Below are 1,355 nucleotides of genomic sequence, written 5' to 3'. Positions count from 1 at the left end.
ACGTAAAAAAATATATATATATTTTTTTACATTTCACGTATATGCTACAATCCCATTACCGCCAATGCTAACAGAAACCACTACAACTACGAAGCCACTATTACTTTGATTAATACTTCTACTGCCATCACTATTGCTACTCAAAAGCAAGAGCAAAATCTGTAAATACTCCTATAAGGAATACCACTACAGCAACAACAGATATTATCACTATCCTAATTATATCTATTTCTACTTGCATCTTTGCTACACAACCCGCATAGTTAACAGCAATGAGTGAAAGTAGATAAGTGAATGGACTCTTGAATAAGTAAACAGACTCTCAAATAAGTGTAAGGACTCAGAAATAAGTGCATGGACCTTTAAATAACAGCATGGACTATCGGATAAGTTATGTATTCTGAAATGAATGTTATACTCTCAGATAAATGTATGGAGACTCTCAAATAAGTGTCTGGACTCTAAAATCATTGTATAAACTCTCGAACAGTCTTACCATGAGGTTCTCTGCTACACAAGGGACAGCAGCCAAAGAGTGAACAGCAATCATTGAACTCCTTCGACAGAAACGGGTGCATGCAACACCTCAGCGACTGAGTACACTCCTCTCGAATTGCGAAGATGCCAGCGTCTGTAAGATGAGAAGTGATGGTATAGGTTGGTGTATTGGGGTGCATGAGTAAATGGAAGGACTCTTGGATAAGTGTATGGACTCTTGGAAATGTTTGTGGACTCTTAGATAAGTGTATAGCCTCTTCTAAAACTGCAGAGACTCTTGAATAAGTGCATGGACTCTGAGATAAGTGTGTGGAATCTTAGATAAGTGTTTGGACTCTAAAATAAGAAAGTAAACCCTGCAGTAAGTACATGGACTCTTGAATAGGTGTTTGGCTTAAAAAAAGGAATATTGAATGAATATCTGAACTACTGAATAAATGCATAGACTCCGAATAACTGTTTGGACCACTGTATGGACCCCTTAGTAAGTGTATGGTCTTTCATGACCTTTAAAGAAGTAAACAAATGTGTGGATTCGTCTAAACAAGTACATTGACTCTGCTATTTATGTTGTCATTAAAACATTCTCCTTGTGGTTAAGTGTTTGTTTGGATGCAAGAGTGAATGGCCTCGTTTGTTTAAATATAATGGCTCGTTTGGGTAAGGGTTACGATTCGTTCGTATGGGTGAACAGACTTGGTTGAATAAGTGACTAGATTCATCTGGATATGTGTGATATCTTCTATAGTATAATAAGTGCATGAATAATTACCCGTATAGATTTTTTTTTAATATGTTCATAGACTCGTTTTAAAGTTATCTGTTCATCTTAATGTAATATTTCTTCCTTTTTCGTG

General features: G+C 36.2%; 1 protein-coding gene across 1 annotated transcript in view; it reads right to left on the bottom strand.

Annotated features, from left to right (window-relative positions):
* The window catches only part of LOC119589022 (kielin/chordin-like protein), a gene marked incomplete at its 3' end in the record, with an annotated part of 7,962 nt that overhangs the window by 5,580 nt on the left and 1,027 nt on the right, over positions 1-1,355 (bottom strand). The window contains 1 exon segment of the mRNA XM_037937610.1: positions 497-631. Within this exon segment, the coding sequence (XP_037793538.1) occupies positions 497-631 (135 nt within the window).

This window comes from Penaeus monodon, chromosome 24 (assembly GCF_015228065.2).
Source record: "Penaeus monodon isolate SGIC_2016 chromosome 24, NSTDA_Pmon_1, whole genome shotgun sequence".
NCBI lineage: Eukaryota > Metazoa > Arthropoda > Malacostraca > Decapoda > Penaeidae > Penaeus > Penaeus monodon.
This window is presented reverse-complemented; position numbering and strand designations above follow the sequence as displayed.